General features: G+C 44.7%; 2 protein-coding genes across 5 annotated transcripts in view; one reads left to right on the top strand and one right to left on the bottom strand.

Moving 5' to 3' along the window:
* Nucleotides 1-8,251: 8,251 nt before the first annotated feature.
* Nucleotides 8,252-13,655, top strand: stx4 (syntaxin 4). Its single transcript, XM_079492875.1, has 10 exons — nt 8,252-8,488; nt 8,971-9,075; nt 9,909-10,008; nt 10,184-10,258; nt 10,354-10,424; nt 10,678-10,786; nt 11,025-11,098; nt 11,566-11,703; nt 11,822-11,932; nt 12,039-13,655. Exons 1-10 carry the CDS (start codon nt 8,462-8,464, stop codon nt 12,114-12,116), a joined length of 888 nt encoding a protein of 295 aa, XP_079349001.1. The 5' UTR covers nt 8,252-8,461; the 3' UTR covers nt 12,117-13,655.
* Nucleotides 13,656-14,544: 889 nt separating this feature from the next.
* srcap (Snf2-related CREBBP activator protein) overlaps nt 14,545-23,282 on the bottom strand; it is a 44,452-nt gene continuing 35,714 nt past the window's right edge. For 2 of the 4 annotated variants that reach the window (XM_079492850.1, XM_079492851.1), the window contains exon 33: nt 14,545-23,173. In XM_079492850.1, the coding sequence (XP_079348976.1) occupies nt 16,127-23,173 (7,047 nt within the window). In that variant the 3' untranslated portion in view covers nt 14,545-16,126. The remainder of the gene's footprint in view (nt 23,174-23,282) is intronic. The other 2 variants (XM_079492849.1, XM_079492848.1) reach the window with 2 other exon arrangements.

The following is a 23,282-nucleotide window of genomic DNA, read 5'->3' as shown; positions in this document are numbered from 1 at the left end:
TAAATGGGGTTCATAAAGGGTGGAGGGACATTGTACTCGTATGTGCGAAGCAGCATGCTTTTTGACCATGCCTATGAAATATGTCTCATCTTTGGTCCTATCTACACGTGCTTGTATTTATTTTTTTATATATGTGAATAGACGAGCTTTGCAAACTTGAAGAATAATTCAGTGCTGTCTTTGACTTATTTTATCCTCTGTGTCACTTTTGTGTTGTTGTTATTGTTGTTGTTGTTGTTCTTCTTCTTAGCACTAACTGCCCATCCACTGTACTCTGTCTAGTGTCTAAAGACACATTGGGTGTCCACTGGATAAATTACATTTTCACCGTGCATTTGAAGACAAGTACATTAACTCCTAAAACAGTACAATAAATTAATGTACTTGCATCGAATATATTGAGTAAATGCCAACAAACTCAAACTGTAGCCTGTTGTAAAAAGAAATTGAAAACATTCTGCTGACATGATGTAAGCGTGAATGACGATGTACTTGTCACTGTACTGCTGAACAGTTCCTCTAAATTAATATGAAAAACATGGTTTGTCTTCCAGGTTAGCCTATTAAGTAAGGAAAGTATGTGGTACACAGGTTCTGTGTCGCCCATATGCAGGGTTTGATTTGTCAAAAATAAATAAAAAAGGGAACAAATGTATAATCAAGGGATCTTTTCAGGCATCAAGGGCTTCAAGGCCCGTTGTGTCAAACTGTGATAATTTAAGGTGTCTTAATCAGCGATCAGTGAGTTGTAGGCCTACATAAGAAATACATTCCTGAGATTAAATCCAACTGACCAGTGTCATCATAGAAGAACATATTGTCTACAGTCACAAGGGGGCGCTCTGTACCAAGACGATCTGACGAGGAAACTGGAAGAAAAATAATGATTGTATTTTTAGGTACCAAAATCTTCTATTGACCTCCGTTAGTTTTGACAGCTACGAGTCAACGACAAAAGACAAATGCAGGGACAGTAAAGTTACACAACTTTATTAAGGCTACACTTCTAGAGTAGGCTACAAGAAACTTCTGCTGGGGACGTGGTCTAATGGTCAGACTCTCAGCACAGATATTCCCTGTTCAAGGTTCAAGGTTACTTTTATTAGTGTCCCCGAAGGGCAAATGGTTTTACAGCAGATCATCAGGCTTGAAACACATACTGTATAACATACATCAATCAAACCAAACTTATTGCTGCTGGTCGCAAGCGTGAGCTGCGCCCGGTTCAAATCCCAGTTCTCCTAGTTCAAATTCAATGCTGGAGTATTTCAACTTCCCTTTACTGACAACATACAAAAGAACACGTCTTCAACAGTATAGCTATAGAGTATATATTAATTACATATTACATTTTAGATAACATTTAACTTTAACTTTAAACCTTGAACTCGCAAATCATTAAACGTTCTAATTGAGTTCATTAACAGTGGTCTACCGTCTCAAGTCTTTAAGTGTGAGAGATCCTCCTTGGTTTGATTCCACTCAGTGATAGAAAAAACAATGTAGCTACGGTAGAATGAAACACTGTGGTTTAAAGTGTAACGTCGGCTGGGAGGCGAACCCCAGACCTCATATCAACAAGGCGCATACGTTACCAGTGGACTAAAGAGCCAGACCTGATGAAGAACCAAACCTATAGTCACCAACCACAGACAAAGACCTTAAGCTATTTTAATATAAATGTTTATTTACATTTGACTTCTTTACTAAAGACATTTAGTTATAATTATTAATTCCATCGCTTAATTGTATCAAATAAATCCACTAAAGACTAGGCCTAGTTGTAATAATTCATTCCATCTTTTAAATCCATTAAAGATATAGCTGTAACTTATTCATTCTATCACTGAGGAAATCTCCGGCGTGAGCGGACGTCCATACGCCGTTACTACGCGGTCCAAGAGAGAGACGGCGTATCAACGTCGTGCGCACGGCGTGTCGGCGTAGTTCATTTTCAGCTCACTTTCAACTGTCTGAAATCACAAAAAGAACTGTTTTTGGACAAAAACAGTCCGACGGCGTGAGCGGACGTTGATACGCCGTTGATACGCCGTCCAGAGAGAGACGGCGTATCAACGTCGTATGGGTGGCGTGTCGGCGTAATTCATTACTTCATTTTGAACTGGACAATGTCGGGGCTGTTCACTTTCGAACTCTTTTAGCTATGATTGATTGAATTTGGATTGATTCTTTTATTTTCGTGTCCTGCACACAAAGTGCCCAACCCCCATGGGTTTATAAGACACATTTACATTTTTTAATTATATTCAATTCAATATTTGGCCTATAAATTTAATTGTATATTGAATTAGAGTGAGCTGACTGCTGAGTGAGTGTTGGGCGTGTTTGCGTCCGACTTGGAAAAGTGATAAACTTCTTTGTGCAATGTTATATAGCCAATATTTCAAAGTTCTCCAGAATTGAAGTTGAACTAGGAAACGTGGGACTTGAACATGGAACCTCTGTGTTGAGAGTCTGATCATCAGACCAGTACACCATCTCTCAAAATTGTTGAAGCGTTCTTTTGTATTTTAGCCTTGTGACGCACACAAATGTATGGTCACATTTATGTTATGATTGTGAAGATGTTGTTTTTGTGAAAAGAATGTTGCTATATGAGCAAGAATGGACAATGCATCTTTATATATTGGTTTAATTCCAAGCTTTCTCAATGACACTACACAGTGGAACTTTCCTAGTGTTGCCACCACTAGGGGGCAGTGTGGCGACTCGCTTCGTTCTCAGAGGCACTTGTTGAATGGACTGAACCACTTCCTCATTCATCATCAACGAGTGTGTGTTCTGGTCCTGTTGATTGAGCTGAGCAGGAGCCAGTTTCTAGGTCCTGCTCAGCTCAATCAACAGGACCAGAACACACACTCGTTACTTTTCTTCTTTCTTCGTCGTCAGATCGTCTTGGTACTACAGACTACTACAGAGTTTTGATTGATTGATTGAAAAATGTATTAACAGTTTGCAGAATTACAGTACATTTCAAGCACAAACTCAATACAAAGGCTGTTAACTGTGAGTGGACGACCCAATTAAGCATTACACTTGTTTCCAATAGGGTCCACAATGTTCAATTCATCAAAGCGCCCCCTTGTGACTGTGGATAAACGTGTTCTTCTTCTATGATGTTGGATTTCAGGTTTCAAATAATAAAGTTGACCTAACTGAAGGCTAAAATACAAAGGAACGCTTCAACAATTCTGAGAGATGGTGTACTGGTCTGATGATCAGGCTCTCAACACAGAGGTTCCATGTTCAAGTCCCAGATCTCCTAGTTCAATTCTGGAGAACTTGAAATATATATATTTCTAGTAAAGGGCATGAGCCAAGTATAAATTCGACATTGCACAAAGAAGTTAATATCACTTTTCTCTCAACAATACCACACAACGTCCAAGTCAGACGCATGCCTTACACTCACTCAGCAGTCTCAGCTCACTCTAATTCAATGTCTTATGATTATGAATATAATGAAATGTAAATGTTTCTTATAAACCCATGGGGTGCAGAACACGAAAATAAAATAATCAATCAAAAATCAATCAATCAATCAATCATAGTGTAATAAATGTGGGTTTGTTACGAGTACTACAAATTGTAGGTATAATGTCAAAAAGAGTTGAAAGTGAACAGCGCCAACGTTGTCCAGTTGAAAATGAACTACGCCGACACGCCACCCATACGACGTTGATACGCCGTCTCTCTCTGGACGGCGTATCAACGGCGTATCAACGTCCGCTCACGCCGTCGGACTGTTTTTGTCCAAAAACATTTTTTTGTGTGATTTCAGACAGTTGAAAGTGAGCTGAAAATGAACTACGCCGACACACCGTGCGCACGACGTTGATACGCCGTCCCGAGAGAGGTCGGCGTATCGACGTCGTATGCACGGCGTGTCGGCGTAGTTCATTTTGTGGAAATGTAAGAGATGCTTTTGTGGAAATGTAAGAGATTTCCTCAGTGACAGAATTAATGAATTACAACTATATCTTTAGTGGATTTAAATATGGAATGAATTATTACAACTAGGCCTAATCTTTAGTGGGTTTAATTGATACAAGTGGAATGAAAAATTACAACTAAATGTCTTTAGTGGATTTATTTGAGATGACAATAACACAATGAAATGACAGTTCCAAATACAACAGATGACAATAACAAAATGAAATGATAGTTCCAAACAGTCGAAATATACTTTAATATGAACATTCTATAATAGTTTGTGGTGGTGATAATTGCCTGGTTCAATAGGTAAATTAAATCAGTCAAATATAAATAATAAAGTAAACATATTAAACTATTGCATTTGTGAACCTGACAGTGAAATCAATCTGTCTGGGCTTGGTCACTCTGGGTTTGATTGCTTATTAGGCCTGGCTCTTTAGTCGACTGGTAACCATAGAGTATATAGCTGGTAACGTATGAGCCTTGTTGATACGAGGTCCCGGGTTCGCCGCCCCGATCGAGGCTAGACTTGTAACAGTGTTTCTTTCTACATTTAGTATTTTTTCCACCTCTGAGTGGAATCAAATCAAGGATCTCTCACACTTAAAGACTCGGAGAGACGGGAGAACACTGTAAATGAACTCAATAGATGAACTCAATAGGAGTTCAATGTTTAAAGTTAAATCTTATGTTATCTAAAATGTCTATACAGGCTACAAACGACAGAAACATTTAGCTGCCCTCTGAACATTGGCCACCCCTTGTAGGCTACAGCGCCTTGTACAGCGAGTGAGTTGACTTGCCTACATAAGAAATGCAGTCATTCACTATTTGATCCCTGAGATTAAATCCAACTGATTCATAGAAGAACATGTCGTCTACACTACAGTCACAAGGGGGCGCTCTGTACCAAGAACTGGAAGGAAATGTATTAGTGTGTGTGTTCTGGTCCTGCTGATTGAGCTGAGCAGGAGGACATGTCCATCCATGGATATCAGAAGCAGTTAGGTGAGGAGGCGGCAGCAGCCGTCCCCACATCCCCCTCAGACATGATAATGATATACCCCTAAAATATATAAATTACATATTAAATATCACACCTGTGTGAAGTGAGGGGCGCTCTTATCATCGTACATTACCATACATCATCGTATTCCGGCCAATCACAATTTGCATCCTCACCTTCGTCATCAATGTTTGTGTTGGGGCCTTTCAGCTCAAACACATAATGCAATACTTTGTTTTCACGAGTGTTGCACACAAACATAGCTGCTATTTGTATTCCAAAGCCCCCTACATTGTACAACTATTTTCACAGATGGGATAAGGTGGGTAGATCTTGTTGAAAGTAGCTCTGAATTAAAAAAATCACACCCGTGTGAACTGAGTGGTGTAAGGTTTTATATAGCATGATCAGCTGTGGTCTGACGTAATGTCTGACGTAATGAAATCACACAAAATATGTTAAGTAAAAAAAGCTATAATTTTTGATAAATGTATGTATCACACCTGGATGTGATTTCACAACTGGCTTTTTTTGCGCAGAGAAAATGACCACGGTTGCTACGGTCATCCAGTTCACCCGGGTGTGATTTAATTACGTCAGAAATTATTTTGAACATAGCAACCACGGTCATTTTTTTATGCACACAAAAGCCAGTTGTAGGAGTGGTTTACACCACTCAAAAAGTGTGGCAGGGGGGCAGTGTTTGGAGTGTACAGGGTTTGATGAGGTCAGATCAACATATGGAATGTCAGAACAGGTCAGCTCCATATATGGGGATCTAAGGGTGACAGCGGGGGCAGTGTCTTGATTGTACAGGGTTTGATGAGAGCCCAGGTAGGGCTGGGCCTTAATTTTCAGGCCTGTTGAGAACTCTAGTTTTTGCCAGCTGCCGCCCCTAATAACTTTGGGGTCGGGCCCGTCTAGAGTTTGAATGGACAGGTATCAGTCAAAAGGGAGACATTGAAGAGGAAAGACGGGTGGGGAAGGATCAACATATGGAATGTCAGAACAGGTCAGCTCCATATATGGAGATCTAAGGGTTTGAGGTCAGATGTAAAGTTGCTGGCCGGCTCCTGTGGCAGCTGGCTGACCTCCCAATTCTGTCCTGTTAGTGAGTTGCTGCGGGAGGCCTGCCGCGACTATCAGCCGATCGTAACAGGAATTTCTGGAAAGACAGAGAGAATGGTTATCAACTTATGAGAGGCCCTGTCAAGTGGGAGGACAGGAATTAAGTATGGAGAAATAACAGTGCATTGTTAAGTCAATTGAATCACCATGTTCTGTGGTAGACACAGATGTGTGCATAGTTATGTGTGCGCACGCACGCACGCACGCACGCACGCACGCACGCACGCACGCACGCACGCGCACACACACACACACACACACACACACACACACACACACACACACACACACTTTGTTATGTATTTCTGCTGTTTGCTTTGCTTAAAAATCATACAAACCAGCTCTTCCTCGATCTGCATACAATAGCTTCCTCTGTGCCTGGTGAAATAAGCTAGTCTGGTGAAATAAGCTAGTCCCAGGTTCCTTCTCTCAGGTTTTCTCCATTTCCCCCACTCTTTCTCCCTCTCTCTCTGTAATGGCAGCTTTTGATATTACTATTAATAAGTAAACAACATCAGGAAGAAGCAGGACTCAACCATCAGGATTCGAACTCCATTCTTTTATTGTATATGTCATCACACCAGAGAGAGACTAGTGTCTCCCTCCAGAGCTTCCCCCAGCACCCCCCACACACATGTCCCACACATATTTTATACTTTCAGCAGTGTACAGAGTTTCAGGAGTAACAAGAGATGGTCATGCCTTAAATGGACTCTATTCTATAGTTAACTCACACAGTTTGAAATAGGTTTACATGAGTCAGCAGTCTCTAATGAGTTGGTCAGTGAAGAACAGGTGGTAATTAGGTGTTAACTATCATCTACTAGTCGGCTACATTAAATTCATCAATACCATAGTGTTTATATGCATTCTCGCCACCACATCTCTCTCTTTCACATTTAAGCACTGATTAACCAGGAACAGCACTGTCAGACAGCCCTCCCTCTCTAGACTTGTGTTTACCTCTTTCATAAAAGCTTATATCCTGGATACCTGCCATTATTTCCCCATGGTGCTATAAAACCAAGCCTCCCACTCTGTGCTGCAATTACAGATAAACAACAGGACACAGTTGTCCTCAGACGGACTTGGATCTATAGGTGATGTTGGCAGGTGGGCGGAGGAGAGATTGAGTGGGCAGGGAGGATGGCTCAATGAAACTCCAGCCTTGGTGGACTCTTCTAGAGCAGTGGTTCTCAACCTTTTCAGGCTGTGACCCCCCCCCCAAAATAATTGTATTTGAACTGGGGATCCCCCCACCCTGATAAGCAGTTTGACTTGGTTCCACAGATAAATATTGCCTCTTTCTTATATCATTTGATAATTTGGTATAGTTTGTTGATTACTTTTGATTCAGTAATGGCCTATTTTATTTTTTTGTGGGTATTAAAGGTCTTAAAAGTTCTTGTGTCATCTAACGATGGCCTTCCACAGTCCACTAGCCTTCCACCAATGCCCACCACCACACATGTATGTGAAATGCACTGGATCTGACCTCATCAAACCCTGTACACTCAAGACATGCTCCATATATGGCCAGTACAGAATTCATTCCATATGTTGATCTGACCTCATCAAACCCATAGATCTCCATATATGGAGCTGACCTGTTCTGACATTCCATATGTTGATCTGACCTCATCAAACCCTGTACACTCAAGACACGCTCCTGCATACAGTATATGGAGCCGGCCAGCAACTCTACATCTGACCTCACGGACACCAGATTAATAGTTTAACTCCTGCTTCTTAACTGTGCCATATTAAGAAGCTCTGTTGTTTCAGCATGGCCCTCATGCCGTCTTACTGGTAATAACATGGTGGTGGTAGTAAGATTTTGTGTATTTCAAAATTCAAAAACGATATAACATGAATGTTAAATGTAACATTAATACCAAATGTTACATTGTAACATGCATATGCAGCGCTTTTCTTAAGTTAATACAGTAATAATTAATAAGTACAGTAAATGTGCTTAGTTACTTTCCTCCATGTCTGTAGGCTGGCTACCACCTGATATTATTACAACTATTTTTTGGAATGTCTGAGAATGTAAATAAAACAATTAAAACAACAAATGAAACAAAACTAGACAAGAAATAACCTTTGACATTCTTATAACTATATGCTACCACCCTACCATCACGACAGGTGGCGGAAGTGTGCAACTAATGTGGACGTAGGTGATTTCCAGCTGCATTCGAAGAAGAGTCGTAGTAGTAGTTTACTTGTTGAATGACACCAGAGGAAAGTTTTTAGCCTTTCTGCTCTCTGGGCAGCCAGCAACTCTTCCACACCTCAGCGTGGCTCCACTACACTGTCAGCTTTAGTTAGAACTTTCATTTTAACTATTCGCAATCGCTTTGGAAAATGAGGGATCGAACGAAGGAATTAAATGTGAGTTTCAAAGAGGGTTGGGAAAAATGGCTAACTTTAGCATTTAGCTTCGACAAGCCCTCCTGCTAAAGTTGGAACTAATAACACCAGTGATTCTAACTTGACACCTTGAAGAGACCGATGAATGTATTGGTCTCATCTACTTATCTGAATTGCTGCTGCGGTGACATTTAATCACCAGTTTGCCTGTTACATATATTATTGATTTCCTTACCCAACTTCCGTTTCAATGAAGTTGTGTATGTTTTCCATAGAGGATGTGACAGGACAGGGCAGGGCAGTGTTCTGTTATGTTCTGCACGGAACACATGGTACATTCACGTTTAATAGTTTATTGAACTCTTAAATGGAGGGTACAATATGTCACGTGCCGTAAATCCAAAAGTGTCCATTTATTTTGTACCGTCTCTCAGAGTTAACTTATAAATGGACAAATTACATTTCCCCCCAGGCATAACAACTTATGTTCTCTCCACTCACAGAATGCAGACTGTTCAGATGAGGACGATGAGGGTACAGCCCTCATGATCAAACCTGGAACCTCTACGGTCAAAGATGAGAAGGAGAATGAAATATTTTTTAGGAAGGTAAAATTCCGATGCCCTCAAATCCATGTATACACCATATAGGCTTACTGTAGTGTAGATATCATAAAATATACTTGTTTTTTTACATTGTGTTTCAGGTCTATCAATTCAGTACATACTTGTTTTGAGTGTGTGATGTGTGTGCCATTCATATAAATGGCTGTTGCATTTGGTTGTTATTGTTTACAATAACACAACCAACATGTGTTAAACATTGAAAATACTTGCAGTGTTTACAGCATCACAGATTGGCATTCCTTGGTTATGTTATGGCTTTTCTAAACATTGTTGAACATGTCACTCTCCCCCAAAACCTGTAAGTGTCAGTCATCTGGTCACATTGTCGTATTAAAAATGATGACTTGCTAGTCTGTGCATAGAGGAGTTCTTAGATATTTCCTATACTGGTTCTGATTTAGATTCAATATAATCATTAATAACTTCATTATCTTTCCTCTATGATTGTCTTTGCGAGATTCTTGGTATTATATATATTGTTTTGTGTTTATATTGCATCGATGGTTCTAGGAAGTGAGTACACTTTATGTTGTTCTTGTCTTGTGTGTCATGTCCCTAGATACTACAGTGGATGTGCATGCACTACTGTATGGCTCTTATATGTCTAATTGTCTATGCCTGCCACAATTGTTCAATTAAAAGCACAAGTTTTCAAATTTCTTCCCTGTCAAAAATAAATAATGTTAAAACAGAAGACTGGTTTATATCAAACTCAGCTCTTGCAATGCAATATTCATTAAGTAAAGTATTGGGCTAGTAGTCAATGCTCTTGTTTCTAAAACCTTAATCACTATACGTTTCTTTACTACTTTCAGGTCCAAGAAATCCACGAGGGACTGGAGTCTCTCCGAAAAAAAGTCACTGACCTTGAGAACAAACAGAAAACCGTGCTGGGTGTAGCACTACCAGAGAACGGTCAGTAATGCATGTAGATCAGCTTCTCTGCTGTCCTAACTGCCAGTTTGGAAGTTTGAATTCTTCTCAGATCAGGTTACAGATAATTCTGTGTAGACTCGAGTTTAGGATGATTTTCATTTGTGTGTTCTGACATGCTTGCTTGAGTACATTACTTTCCCCTCTCCTGATTTAGATATGAAGAAAGAGCTCCAGACGCTACGAGATGAGATCAAAACGGCGGCCAGTCATATCCAAAAGAAATTGAAGAGTGAGGATTATCTGCATACAGTTTAAATCATTTTTATCCAATCACACTGGCATAGATGTACTTCCAGAATAACACTTATTTGTGTTATTTTTCAGCCATTGAACCCAAAAAGGGAGCGGAGGATGGACCATATGTGACCATAAACTTGAGGATGCAGCGAACCCAGGTTGGATCTTTATTCATTTATGTGTTGCATGAAAGTCCTCATCTCAAATTCTCTAGCAGCTACCAACAGTGCTGTTCTCGCATTACCCAACGTTGTAGCTTGTATAAAGTTAGTTGCACCATGAAATACACATCGATTTTACCCCATTACAAAAAAAGTGGGTTCAGTTTACGATTCTGGAGTCATCACTGAAGACTGTGTTTTCCAATCGACTAGCCTAAATACTTAACGTGGTCTCCCGTTCTGTCTGTAGCATGGCGTCTTGTCCAGGCAGTTTGTGGAGCTGATGGGCCACTGTAACACCATCCAGTCTCAGTACAGAGACCGCAACGTGGAGAGAATACAGCGGCAGCTCAAGATCAGTAAGTGTTTTGTGCGGTCCAGCGGGTCATTTTGTGAATTCAACTGCTTTGACCATGCATGCAACTCCCATTCATTTCTACTGGGACATGAATCTGTTCCTTGTTGTGGTTTGTGGTCCTCATTATATCGATGACGTCTGTTTAAATCCACATCATGGGCCTTGTCGTTTCTTACAACTTTCTAAATGTCATTATTTACGATCTGAAACCCTTGACCTAATATTAATCTCCCCCTCAGCTGGTAACAATGTAACGGACGAGGAGCTGGAAACGATGTTGGAAACCGGACAAACGGACGTTTTTACACAGAACGTGAGTCTGTCTTTCTTTCTAAGTACAGGTCATGTGTTAATCTTAAAGTCTCACCAATAACTTAATCCTTAGTCACTCACTATACTAGCAACTACCAGAAGATGTGTTTAGAATATAACATTACTGTCACTGTTACGATGATTGACTCCAAATAAAATATAAGTGATCACATACTTGTTTTGTTGCCACTCTTATTGCTCAAAATGGACTCAAGGCTTGGTAAGCAACAGCATATCCAAGAAACTGTAATGTATAGTACAGTTCCAACTTCCTACATATTAGTGTAGTGTGACTACCATAGCTCAAGGATGTCCCGGTAGCAAAAAAAAAAAAGCATCCCAAAGAATTCCCTGTGGCCTTTACATTAGATGCCATCCCAGGACCCACAACTTTAGCCTGCTCGTCAACCATGTGACATGTTACACACAACCTCTGATCATTATGATTTTCTACGCCACCCTATCCAGATCTTGATCGATGCCAAAGCTACCCGGCAGGCGCTGAATGAGATTGAGTCACGACACGACGAGATCCTGAAGCTAGAGCGGAGCATCAGAGACCTACACGATATGTTCCAGTACCTGGCTATGGAGGTGGAGGCACAGGTAACGCTCCATCAGAGAAGCCTCTCCTCTCTCGCGTGGCTTTTTTGGGCTTTTCAAAGTAGTCTTATTTGGGTTATGCTTTTGTTCCCCCTTCCTCATGCCCTTCCTTCTCATGCAGGGGGAGATGGTAAACAACATCGAAGCCAACATCATTCAGTCATCAAACTATGTGGAAAAGGCAAAGGGAGACGTAGAAAAAGCTGTTACATTTCAGCAGAAGGCACGCAAGGTACAATGTCATGCACTTTTATAAGTTGACCCATAGACAATTAACATAGAATTGGTTGTTGAACCCATTACTCTCTCTCTCTTCCCTCCCCTCCCTTTTCCCACAGAAAAAAATGTGGATTGCGGTGTGTCTCGCCATACTCATACTTATTCTAGTCATCTCCTTGGCATCTGCCTTTGGCTGATGAGCTCCTGCATTGGCTGTAGTCCAATCTGGAAAAACACAACATCATGAACTTAAGGTCATATTTTATATACATACATACATGTCCATACCAACAGGGTGTTGGATAATTAGGTCAAATCCTTTCAACATTTCTCCCCTGTGCCCACTATCATGCTTTAGTGTTTTTCACATTGCAGAGTTGTGTTCACTAACACCCACACCCCATCCCAATGTTAGACCTTTCCTTCTTTTTTTAAGGAAGACATGTCTCCTCGTTCTCATCTTTTAACTAATGTGGTGTTAAAACACTAGCAAATACACAAGACACAGAGGCACACATTCTCTACCACACCTCCACAGATTCTGCTGGCTTATGGAATCTCTGATCAAACTTGGTCCTCAGTGAACACCAAGACCATGAGATGGGAGGACTTGTTATGTCAGCTTTTGTATGTGCACGTGTGTTGGTATACATTTTGCTGGACCCCACCTCTCAACTCATGTTTGTGTGAGAAAAAATGCAGTATTGGCAACACTGATATGGCGCTGATCATAATATACTCAGGAAAAAAACCTGCTAGTTATGTTGATTCTCATTATGTTTATAAATGAATGACAAAAACAGTTATATTAGCCCAAGGCTTGTTTTTAAAATGCATATAAATAGACTAATATAATTGTACATAGCCAATATTGTTTTGGTGAGCAATGCAGTCGATTGAAAAACTTGAACATTGTATGAAACTGCATTCATGTAACCAGTGTAAATAGAGAAGTTATTTTATATGGAATCCAGCTGCCTCCTTGAGGACTCCTGAGAAGGGGTCTGAGCACTGCATTGACTGCCCCAAGGCTCCCACCCATCATTTGTGTATATATATGTTGAACATTGTTCTTTTAAGCTGCTATGTGAATATTTTGTCCACAGCAGCAATAGAATCCTTTTTAAAATAATTGTCATAATGGAGCCTTTTCTCGTCATAAAAGTCCTTTGTGTGTTACTAGACTAGTTGACAGTTCAAAGGGCCAGAGACCATCATGTGCACTAATGGTATTGTTAATGAGGGACGGTGTGTGCTGTTACTGTTCTGCTTTGAGAACCATAACCATTTTTAATCTCATACATCTGAATTCCTATGTAGTGTTTCAGTCATAAAGCTGTGACACCCTAATGTCTTCAGTTTTTAATTTTCCCTTTCTAAACAGGCTAACTGTTCCTTGCTGAATCATTTTCCATGATGGAACATTTTTCTTACACTTTGTGACGTGTGAAGAAATGTAACTTTTAATATGTCAAGGAAATATGTCCTGCACAGCATCATTAGCTGTTAAGTTGAGGGAGAAGTCTGGCTATTGAATTTTGTATCACTCATTTTATTTTAATGATCCGTTTTTAAAATAAAATACTGCCATGTTATACAATGTGATATCTTGTCTCTTAAGTTAACAGCACAATTGTTTTGCTGATGATTCGATCAAGCCTTGTGACGGTCTACTCTACAGTGATCTGTCTCCAATGAATGTGTAAAGCTATTAAATCATGGGGCTTTTCTTTTAATTATTGAACCTTGCATCATTGGTTTGTTTCAGTCAACTAATGTGCCATTAAAGGTAGCCAGCCTTACTCATCTGCGAAGAGAAAAGCCTGGTCACAACCTAAGGCAGAGTGCATAGCCGGAACATCCGTCAGATGCATTTTCCGACGAAAAATATCGTATCCGGGGGGGGGGACAATCTTCCCCCCCCGGATACGATATTTTTCGTCCAATCACACTACCCGTTTCATACACAGAAACATTTGTAAAGCGTTAACGTCATTTAATTGAGTGGTACTTCTGCCAAAATCCCGCTACTTCCGCCAAGTCTTGCCCAGCGACGGCGTGCATTAAAGGGATATTTCACTTAACTTTTGGGGGGTCATTTTATTGTCTACACTTTTGGGAGCTGCTTGATTCGGTATTTAGATATTTGATATTAATTTTTACAAAAATAAAGTATTAGGAGGCACTCACCACAACCAAGGAAGGGTGGTGATAAAATGAATATGAAATATCTAAACACTGAATCAAGCAACTTATCTCTCTGGGGTGTTCACAAAAGCCCAAGTAAACGATAAAATGAGAACTGAGAAACCGGGAGATCTGACATCAGAAGGGGTATGTATTGTGCTTAAGTCAACATCAATTCAAATACCCCAACTAAGAAACTCAATGTTTCTCCACAATTTCTTTTTAAATGTTTACACAGGAGCCCTTACATTTAGCCATTTATAGCTTTAAAACGCATGTTCATCAGTTCAGAAATTGACTTATTGCAGGCAATTACAAACCATTAAAAAAAAAAAAGTTTATAGTATCCCCAATACATTTTTGCCATGGTTTACGATAAATGATCTCAAGATATGCAACCACATAGTCACAATTATGAAATCTTAATACAAAAAGATATATCAGCTTATTTTTGGTCTTTTTATTCAACTGTCATTTTTGTCCTTTTAATCTTTCAAGTAAAACGATGTGGAATTACAAGGGAACAAAGGGAATGTAACAAATGAAAAGAGACAAAATAAAAAATAAGACCATCACCATATTGTCCCCCCCTCCCCCTGCTTAGAAACAGCTGTGGGAAATGCAAGTCCAAAGGGAAATGTGATGATTTATTGTCATCTGGGTACTGTACCAGTTAATCTTTTAATTCAAACATTTTATATTCAGACTACATTACACGTGAGAGGAACAATGAAGTCATGATGACAGTAAAAATCCAGGTGAAAAATAAATTTGTAGCACTGATGCACAGGCTCCTTTTTTAACAGGCTCCTTGAACGTATTAAGTAGTTACTTCATCGTCAATAACATGACGTTTCACACCGCGGTTCAGGTGCTTCACAAGGCATACTGGGGGTCAAAACCCATGGCCAAACAGGCACTGTTTTTTTGTTTTTTTTTAATTACATAGATTCATTGCCCTTTTTGCATGAATGTCTTCGTGACGATATATGGGCCATAAGAAAGTCGGGCTTTGGGAAGGCAAAAGCAAAATAAGTCATGTCAAAGACAGGAGCCTAGCATGAGAGATGGACGTATTCAGGGCTCCCCGGCGGTACATTCTGAGGTACCGTAACGTAATTATTAACTGGGTTGATGTAAACAAAAGAACAAACAAAAATAAGAAAATATGTAATACTACACCACAATGCACTTGAAAACTGTGGGCCACGTATTGGATGTGCAAAAGGCTAGATTTAGAATGAAGTCAAGACATGATGAGTAGAGGGGAGGGAGGGGCCCAAGCGAAAGACAAGCTCCAGCATAGTGCAGCAGAGATCACATTTACAGATCTGTTGTCTTCCTAATACTCTGGAAGAAATAATAAAATATCCATAACTTATAAACTGACTGCAAATAAACAATAGTCAGAACAACTGACAGAAATTTCAGAAACGAACTGTCTAAAACCTTCGACTTACAATACATCTGGTCACTCCAAAGTATTATTTTTATTCGCACAAAGGATTTTTCATTTAGAACCCTAGCTGAGGGTGCTGTCTAATCCCCAACACATAATATCTGAGTTTTCCAGTCTTTTAAATGATTACAGTACATAGTGTGGCTACTAACAACTTGCCAATATCACCTTTTGCACCTTTTTAAATCCTGTATCAAGTCCCAAGGTGCTTTAACCACTGTCTCTATTGTTGTCTGACCGTCGAAACTCATCATTACACTTCTCAGAGAGGACACTGTGAAAGTGTCACCAACTCTCCCCAGTCTGGCTTCCCTGAGCCTTCCCCCAGCTGACGGAGCTGGTGAGGGGACCAGGTCCAGTTGGAGGGGGAGAGGGCCCGAGAGGCGGGGAGGTCCGTGGCTTGTACCACACTCACAGTTCTACTTGCATTCATATTAGAGTGTGGACAAAGCAGCAACCTTGGAGGTTCACATTTCTCCATTTTCCTACTGTGCTCCATTACAGCATCCCACTTACCTCTCTGTCCCTTCCAGTTAGGTTTTTAGCCCTCTGTCCCTATTGTCATGTCTTGTGGTGACGCACTTGGCCGGAACGGGTGCTTGCTGCAGGCGAGCGGGCCTGCGCTGCTGCCAGTGCTGCGATACTGCGCAGCACCCTGTCGGGAGTCCCTTCGGCTCCGGAGCCGCTGCTCAAATCCTGTGATGACCTCTGGGACCGCCTACCATCCCTGAGGCTGTCCCTTGCCTCCCCATCCTTTCTGTCCCTGTGTTTCCCACGCTCCGAGCTGCGGTCCCGCTCGCTTCCCGACGAGGTGGCTCGGGAGCGGGACTCCCTGGGTTCTGTTCCCTGGGAGCTGCCGCTCAGGGTTCGTTGGCTGCTGTTGCTGCTGCTACGGCTCCTACTGCTGTGGCCACCACCCTCGCCGTCCCCGTCACTGCTCATGCTGCTGCAGGCACTGTGGCCCCGCGACGAAGACCGACCCTCTCCTTCCCGTTCCTTCCCCTCGGACGACTTTTTACTTCCGTCCTTCTCCATGGCTTTCTCCTTGACCTTTCCCTTGTCCCGCCTGCACCTCTTGACCTCCAAGTCCAGGGGAGGCAGGAGAGAACCGGGGCACTGTCTGGTGGAGCGGGAGGTCTGAGTGGGAGTGGGGGGTTTGCTGCCACCTGGTTTGTTGTTACTGGTGTTGAGAGAGTTGGTCTGAGGGGAGGCTGGCACACTTTTGTTTTTAGACATTTGATTTTTGTCAGTGGAAGAAGCAGGGGAGTTCCCAGCCTTAGTCCCATGGTCTTTCCTGATGGTGTGACCAGGGGTGTCCACTCTACCCTTCATGGCTAAGAGCTTGGCTGCTGCATTGAGGGCTGAACACCTCTTGCCCAGAACTTCTGGTTCAGGAGGTGTGGCGGGTACGCTGTTGGTTTGTGGTTTGCTCTCTGTTGTGGGCTGAGATCCTGCAGACTTCCTGGTAACTCGGACAGAAGATGTGTCGCTGCCGGATTCTGCGGTACTGTTGGACTTGTTTCTGTCAGAGCTTCGTGCCGTCCTCTTCCTCTGTCGGTGGCCCTCTCCCTCCTTCTCCTGGTCCTGTAGCCCGCGCTTTACCGAACGGGTTAGTCGACGCTCCTTTCTGCTTTCGGAGCTGTCCGAGTCAGAGGAAGAGGAAGGGGACCTGGAACGCCCCCTCCGAGAGGTAGCGGTCTGCTCCTCCTTGCCTCCTTGCCCTGCCTCGTTTTCTGTGCACTTGACTTCCACTTTCTTTATCTTCTCCTCTGCCTTCTCTGAGGCAGCGTCCACTCGCCTCTTCTTAGCAGGATGCCGGTTCTCATACGTTTTTTTGTGATGAGCGTGACGCGTGAGTGTGGACGAGGAGCAGCTGGAGGATGGAGATGAGGAACGAGCAGACTCCTGACTGCTCTGCCGGCTGATGAGTCTCTTCTGACCAAAGGTGCTCTCATCTCCAACAACCTTCTCCATCTCCTCAAGCTGCTGCTGCTGCTGCTTCGCTTTCTCCTGCTGACGAGTCACAGGGGTCTCTGACTCAGGCGGGGAGGGGGTTGGAGAGCCATCAGCCTTCCTCTTTATGGGCTCAGACTTGAAGCTCTCCTTCGCCTCTGTCCCACTGTTGTTGTCCATCATGGTATCGACCTCAGTGTCTGTCACCAGTACAGAGTCTGTTGCATCTGCAGATTCTTTTTGAGTCGGCTTAGAGCACTGCATCACTGATACAGTCGCAGCAGAGGAGACAATGGAGGGGGCAGGTGTTGGGTTGGACGCCACTGGAGGAATGTTAGTGGGAGTCGGGATAGGTATCAGAGGGGAAACGACTGCTGGGGTTTGGGTGGTTGTTGGAGGAGAACTGGTAGTGCTTACTGCTGAAGTGGCAGTGGGTGTTTGTGTAGTATGTGTAACGTTTGATGATACCGTAGCCGATACAGTCTTTTCTGTGATGAGGGTAGAGGCCTGTTTGGACGGGGTTGTTACAATGTTTTTTGATGGCCCTGTAGGAATTGTTACTTGCGCTGGAAGGGGTGTTGTCTCTGGGACTGCCTTTTCTGGGAGGGGTGTTGTTACTGTGACTACCTTTTCTGGGAGAGGTGTTGTTACTGTGACTGCCTTTTCTGGGAGAGGTGTTGTTACTGTGACTGCCTTTTCTGGGAGAGGTGTTGTTACTGTGACTGCCTTTTCTGGGAGAGGTGTTGTTACTGTGACTGCCTTTTCTGGGAGAGGTGTTGTTACTGTGACTGCCTTTTCTGGGAGAGGTGTTGTTACTGTGACTGCCTTTTCTGGGAGAGGTGTTGTTACTGTGACTGTCTTTTCTGGTAAGGATGACATTACTGTCGCTGTCTTTACTGACGTTACTGGGACCGTCTTTGCTGGGAGCGGTGTCGTTACAGTGACTGTCTTTGCTGGGAGCGGTGTCGTTACAGTGACTGTCTTTGCTGGGAGCGGTGTCGTTACAGTGACTGTCTTTGCTGGGAGAGATGACATTTCTGGGACCGTCTTTGCTGGGAGGGATGACGTTATTGTAGCCGTCTTTTCGGGGAGGGGTGATGTTACTGTGACTGTTTTTACTGACGTTACTGGGAATGTCTTTACTGACGTTACTGGGACTGTCTTTGCTGGAAGGGATGACGTGACTGTAGACGTCTTTTCTGGAAGGGATGACGAGACTGTAGACGTCTTTTCTGGAAGGGATGACTTGACTGTAGCCGTCTTTTCTGGAAGGGCTGACGTTACTGTGACTGTCTTTTCTGGGAGGGACGATTTTTCTGGGACAGTCTTTGCTGAGACGGATGAGGTGACTGTAGCAGTCTTTACTTGGAGGGGTGACGTTACTGTAGCCGTCTTAACTGGGAGGGGTGATGTGACTGTCTTTACTGACGTTACTGGGACTGTCTTTTCTGGAAGGGTTGACGTGACTGTGACCGTCTTCACTGACGTTACCGCGACTGTCTTTTCTTGGATTGGTGACGTTACTGCGATTGTCTTTTCTGGGATCGGTGACGTTACTGCGATTGTCTTTTCTGGGATCGGTGACGTTACTGCGACAGTCTTTTCTGGGAGGGGTGACGTTACAGTGACAGTTTTTTCTGGGAGGGGTGACGTTACAGTGACCGTCTTTTCTGGGACAGATGATGTTACTGCGACTGTCTTTTCTGGGAGGGGTGATGTTACTGCGACTACCTTTTCTGGGAGGGGTGATGTTACAGTGACCATCTTTTCTGGGAGGGGTGACGTTACTGCGACTACCTTTTCTGGGAGGGGTGACGTTACTGCGACTACCTTCTCTGGGAGGGGTGACGTTACTGCGACTACCTTCTCTGGGAGGGGTGACGTTACTGCGACTACCTTCTCTGGGAGGGGTGACGTTATTGCGACTACCTTCTCTGGTAGGGGTGACGTTACAGTGGCTGTCTTTTCTGGGAGGGGCGACATTACATTGGCTGTCTTTTCTGGGAGGGGCGACGTTACTGCGACTACCTTTTCTGGGAGGGGTGACGTTACTGCGACTACCTTCTCTGGGAGGGGCGACGTTACTGCGACTACCTTCTCTGGGAGGGGTGACGTTACTGCGACTACCTTCTCTGGGAGGGGTGACGTTAATGCGACTACCTTCTCTGGGAGGGGCGACGTTACAGTGGCTGTCTTTTCTGGGAGGGGCAACGTTACAGTGGCTGTCTTTTCTGGGAGAGGTGGCGTTACTGTGACTACCCTTTCTGGGAGAGGTGACGTTACTGTGACTACCCTTTCTGGGAGAGGTGACGTTACTGTGACTACCTTTTCTGAGAGGGGTGACGTTACAGTGGCTGTCTTTTCTGGGACTGGTGACGTTACTGCAACTGTCTTTTCTGGGAGGGGTGACGTTACTGCGACTGTCTTTTCTGGGACTGGTGACGTTACTGCAACTGTCTTTTCTGGGAGGGGTGACGTTACAGTGACTGTCTTTTCTGGGACTGGTGACGTTACTGCAACTGTCTTTTCTGGGAGGGGTGACGTTACAGTGACTGTCTTTTCTGGGACTGGTGACGTTACTGCAACTGTCTTTTCTGGGAGGGGTGACGTTACAGTGACTGTCTTCTCTGGGATCGGCGACGTTACTGCGACTGTCTTTGCTGGGAGGGTCACATCATGTGACGTTACTGCGACTGTCTTTGCTGGGAGGGGTGACGTTACTGTGACTGTCTTTACTGGGAGAGATGATGTTACTGGGAGGGATGACTTTATTGGCACCGTCTTTACTGGGGCTGTGGTGGTCACGTTGGTTGATGTGGTCACAGCTGGAACAGGAGGAGCTGAAGCAGTCATAGCAGTGGACTCTGACTCAGATGTGTTGGTTGTTGTGACAGTTGTTAATGGTGTCCGTTTGGTTGCTGTGACCGTCTTTGCCACTGACTGCACAGCTAATGGTTTTGCAGGGTTGCTGCTGGTGGCAGCTATATTAGCCATAGCTGGCGTTCTTGTAGTTTCTGTAACGTCAGTGGTTGTGGACGATAACGTTGCCGATGCAGCATCACCGACAGATTTGGCTGGGATTGTGGTGGCGACAGTGACCGACCTCACTGATGTACTTACTGTAATGACCTTTTCTGCAGTCACTGGTTTAGCTGTGCCTGGTTTCTCTGAGGCTGTAGTTGGGCTAGAAGTGGTGGCTGCCACAGTCCCGCTGGTGGCTGTGCCAGTAGTGACAGATTCTGGCATAGAACTAGTGCTGTGTTGAGCAGAGGCAGGGGTAGATGTAGGTGTCGAGTCAGATTTAACTGCAGTCGTAGCAGGTGATGAAAGCATTGCCGTTTTGGAGACTGTGGTGGTGTCTGCTGAGGCAGGGGCTTGTTGGGAAGCTGTGGTAGGCGCAGTGGTGGCCATGGGAGCTTTGGCAGAACATGGGACAGGTGCTGTAGAAACTATAGGTTTTGTCTCCGTGGGACTTTTTGTAACGGCCACTGAGGCAGCAGTGGTGGCAGGAGCTGAACAAACCGTTTGTGTCTGTGTCGTTGTGTCTGTGGATGGAGACGGAGCAGGTGTAGTAGAGGTGGCGGCCCCTGGTGATGGAGCAGCGCTATTGATTGAAGAAGTAGTCACTGAGTTGGGGTGACTAGTGGAAGGTGAAGACTCTTGGGCCGACGTGGCCATGCCTGGAGATGGAGCCGAACTGCCGACCTGGGCTGTGGAGACCGAAGCTTGATGGATCGAGGGTGATGTTTGAGCCTTGCACGGTGCAGGAGGAACACACGTTGAGGCTAGGGATTGTGTAGAGTCTGGTGGTGTTTGAGCTGAGCTCTGTGCGGGATTCTGATCAGTGGTTGGAACTGGGGCAGGTACCACAGGTTTAGTGTCTTGTTCCTCAGCTTTGGCAGATGGGGTGCTGACTGACTCTTGACTGGTGCTGACAGTTGGAGGTAAATTGGACTTGGGTTCAGTGGGGGCAGGCAGCCCCCCTGGCTCTGTGCTAGCATCAAGCGGCTCAGAAGTGTTTGATAGTGGGCTTGATATGCCAGTAGTGCTGGCTGAAGGGGTCTTATTAGAGTTCCGTCCTGCACCGTCAGCATCTGGCACATTTAACGGGTATATCCGAGGACGTCCCCTCTTGCGTTTTGGGGATAGAGTGGGGCTCCCCTCATCACTTATTGAGGTGGGCGGAGGAGGAGGAGGCGAAATCACAGGTGCAGGAGCACTGAGGGGAGTTTTAGGGGGCCGGCCCCTTTTCCTTTTCACTGGCACCACTGGGGAATTCACACTGGGCCCTACGGAGGAAGAAGTGGAGTCTTTGCCAGGCGGAGCATCGATTTTCCTGTTTTGGAGCCCTCCCCTGCCCCTACCCTGCTCCACCAACTGGGCGGCCAGGCGAGACTCGGTCTCCAGCCTGCGTCTCACGGGCAGGTTCCTTAGCACAGGCATGTCAGGAGAGTGGTGGGGCGGGGAGTAAGGAGGGTATGCTCTGACAGGCTGCGGCTGTGCAATGGGGTTGGGGTGTTGGTCCTGAGCAGATTTGGAAAGGGTCCCTTTAGTTTTGCTGTCAGGGTTGGAGGGGTGTTGGTCCTGAGCAGATTTGGAAAGGGTCCCTTTAGTTTTGCTGTCAGGGTTGTGGGGCGTGGCGTCTCTACTTGGCTCATCGTTTGAGCCACCTGCAAGCTCCTCTGTTGTAGTCGTCTCTTCTGAGGAGACCATAGTACCTCCGGTACTGCTGCATCTCCTCCTCCTCTTCGTGTGCTCCTTCTCCTCCACCACAGTCACAAGCCGCCCAGGCAGCTTCCGCAAGACTTTGGCTGACGGCGAATCCTCGGCCAGGCCCCGCAGAACCTCGCCATCGGCCGACTGCCTTTTGCGAGGCGAACGGGGGAGGGAGCCAGCTGACGGCGGAGACATGGAGACTTGGTCTTTGTTCTCCTCATCTCTGACCTGAGCAGAGTACAGCTGATGGTCCACTGGGCAGCTGGACTCCTGAGACAACACAGAAGCTCCCCTCTCTTTCTCCTCCTTCTCTCTCTCTTTTTCCCGCTCTGCTCTCCTGATGGACCTGCTGTCCATCTCCCCAGCAGTCAGCGGTTTTCCCCCAGAAAGAGGAGGAGAGGTTGGGGCGGAGGAAGGCACTGGACTGGGGAGAGAGCGGTTTGACAAAGTCCTGGTTCTGACAGTCTGGTGGTCTCTGGCAGGGGAGGAGGCTTTCGGGGATTTGGAGGTCTCCTGAAGCTTTGTTGATGAGGTGGTCCTGGGGTGGTCTGTACGTGCTGGGGTAGTGGCAGCAGCAGCAGCAGGAGCAGCAGCAGCGGCAGCAGCAGCAGGAGCAGCATCAGCAGCAGGAGCAGCAGCAGAGGTGTCTTTGGCGACTCCTCGTACTCTGAGACCTCGTACTCTGTCAGGCACTTCTCTGGGGGTGGGAGGTTCAGGCTCAGCCTCGGGAGAGGCTCCGCGCAGCCTGCCACTGGTCCTGGTGGAGGTGTGGATGACGCTCTTGTCCTTGGGCTTGCGGCCACGGCGTGCCGGGGCCGGCTGGGTGGGCTCCGCGGAGGCTGGTGGGGACGAGAAGTTGTCATCGTCAGACGAGGCGTGGAGTTTCAGGGCCTCCTCTTTGGCCTGGTCCAGGCCCTTCCTGGCAGCCTCCACTTGCTCCTGGATAAACACAACAATAAAAAAAACATAAAAGGAGATCTATGTGAAATTGACACAATTATGTAAACTTTATCAATAATCCTCAGTGTTCAATAATCCAAGTGTTAAA

The sequence above is a fragment of the Electrona antarctica genome, assembly GCF_951216825.1.
Source record: "Electrona antarctica genome assembly, chromosome: 22".
NCBI classification, from domain to species: domain Eukaryota; kingdom Metazoa; phylum Chordata; class Actinopteri; order Myctophiformes; family Myctophidae; genus Electrona; species Electrona antarctica.
Note: the sequence above shows the minus strand (reverse complement) of the source record. Positions and strands in the feature narration are given on the sequence as shown.